The following is a 1,969-nucleotide window of genomic DNA, read 5'->3' as shown; positions in this document are numbered from 1 at the left end:
GTTCTAACCCGAACTCGTCCCATGGACCTCAGGGTTTGCTGGATCATGGTCACTGTGTCAGTCCGTCAGCTAAGTTCACTGTCGTTATCCTCACAGCAATTAGATTTCCAGAGCCCCAAATACATGACAGACCTAACAGCCTTGTCAGGAACACAGGTTATGGTTTCAGTCGCTACTGAGACTCTTATTTGTATAGATTTAATGTCTTTTAAGCTCAGCCTGTTTGCTGAACGTCCAGCCTGAGTGGAATGATTATCATCGCATTCAGGTTCTAATTTGTCATTTGCCTTTTTCTGGGATTTGCCACGTAGATATCGCTCTTCCTACGAAAGCTCATTGGAAAGACATTTTCATCTGAGATATTCGTAAGGGAGTATTTGATGCACAGGTGGCTGGAAGCCCAGAGACCTCTCTCGCATTGGCCCTGCCCCTGCTGGCCATGTAGCCCCGCCTGGCACACAGTGGGCATGCAGGAAACACTTGGGCAACTAACAAACGAATGAAATGCAGGTTTTACGATTAAAACTAAGGACGAGATTATTTATCTGACAAATTTCCTTTCAGAAGAACTTTTCGAAGGGCATCTGTTCTGTAAAGAAAGGACGGCTTGCATCCATCTTTAGAGAAAGGAAGTCGCTCCAAGTCTCACGTGTACATTTTGCTTGAGGGTCCTGGGTCAGGTCTATGCATGGAAGTATCTGTGTGTCCTCACAAACCCAGCACGTGGCCCCCTCTGACTTCATTCTCCCCTCATGCTGTCCACATTTGCAGGAGCTGACAGGCAAACTGCCCGTCGAATACCCCCTGGATCCGGGAGAGGAACCACCCATTGTTCGCAGGAGAATCGGGGCAGCCTTCAAACTGGACGAGCAGAAAATCCTGCCCAAGGGAGAGGTGCGTCCAGCCTCCTGGGGGCGAGCTCTCTCACGTTCCCTTCCCACGCGGTAGGACTTCCCCGTTTCCTCGGCCAGTTTCTTCCTTCTGCCCAGTGCCAAAGGCCCTTCCGCATTTCCTCCCGAACATCTTCCCTTTCGCCTCCTGTTAAGCGACCCGGTTGGCCAGTATGTGGCCCACCTCGGTAGGACTGGTCTGCTGGCATTCGTAAGCACTTTGATTTTAGTGTGAGTTGTTTCTCTGACACGAGAGGCCTGTTGCAGGCTGCTAAGTTAATCTTGGGAGAGCATTCTACTAGCACCTGTCGCATATCCTTTTAGTGGCCTCCCAGCTCCGTGTCACGCAGAGCCAAGGGTCATGTCCAATCCATGGAAGGAAGAAAGCCACCAAAGGGGAAAGAAAATTTGGGCCACGCCAGCAGGGGCGGGAAAGCCACCGGCTGGGAAGAGACGCTGGGTCCACCCTCGGTGGTCCCGACTTCCCTTTGCGGCTGAAGTCGATGCCAGGGCGTGAGCAGGACCCTGGGCCCCCGGCCTCCCTCGTCCGTCCGTCTGGTAGAGCTGCCGAAGCATCGCTCACTTCTGCCCTTTGGCCTATTGGTGGGGCGGGGGGTGGGGGACCAGGGGCCTTGGGTCTCCGACTGGTTTAATAAGTTATCCAGCCTCAGAGCAAGAGAAGTACAGGGTCAGGTCCAGGAAACGTCTTCCCAGATTCGGAGTCCAGTGACCTGTTAAAATGCCCTTGAACGGCGGGCTTAAGGGGGCAGCGGTCACAGCCCGCGGAGAAGGGCGTGCCGTACACGGCTCGGCTTTTCAAAAAGTGACTGGGGGAAGCCGATGTCCTGTAACAGGTGGCTCCACGCGAAGGCAAATTCACAGGAACACAGGCGCCCTGGAGCCTGCGGGAGGGGGGGACTGGTCCCCTGGGATCTGTGTGGGTGACCTCCCTGCCCTGTGCTGGGCAGACAGGGCACTCGGCTTCTATGAGGAGACCCTAATTAAGAGACTGTCCCCCAACCCATGCCCCATTGTCCTTCACAGTCCCCCGCACCCCATCTTGTCACTGGCTGCTCCTT

At 54.4% G+C, this 1,969-nt stretch overlaps 1 protein-coding gene across 1 annotated transcript in view; it reads left to right on the top strand.

Annotated features, from left to right (window-relative positions):
* The window catches only part of LOC111734698 (FERM domain-containing protein 4A-like), a 4,201-nt gene extending 2,739 nt beyond the window's left edge, over positions 1-1,462 (top strand). Inside the window, exon 2 of the mRNA XM_023526742.1 lies at positions 772-1,462. Within this exon, the coding sequence (XP_023382510.1) occupies positions 772-948 (177 nt within the window). The 3' untranslated portion in view covers positions 949-1,462. The remainder of the gene's footprint in view (positions 1-771) is intronic.
* The last annotated feature ends 507 nt before the right edge of the window (positions 1,463-1,969 follow it).

Source organism: Pteropus vampyrus, unplaced genomic scaffold (assembly GCF_000151845.1).
Source record: "Pteropus vampyrus isolate Shadow unplaced genomic scaffold, Pvam_2.0 Scaffold4064, whole genome shotgun sequence".
In the NCBI taxonomy this organism is placed as follows: Eukaryota; Metazoa; Chordata; class Mammalia; order Chiroptera; family Pteropodidae; genus Pteropus; species Pteropus vampyrus.
Note: the sequence above shows the minus strand (reverse complement) of the source record. Positions and strands in the feature narration are given on the sequence as shown.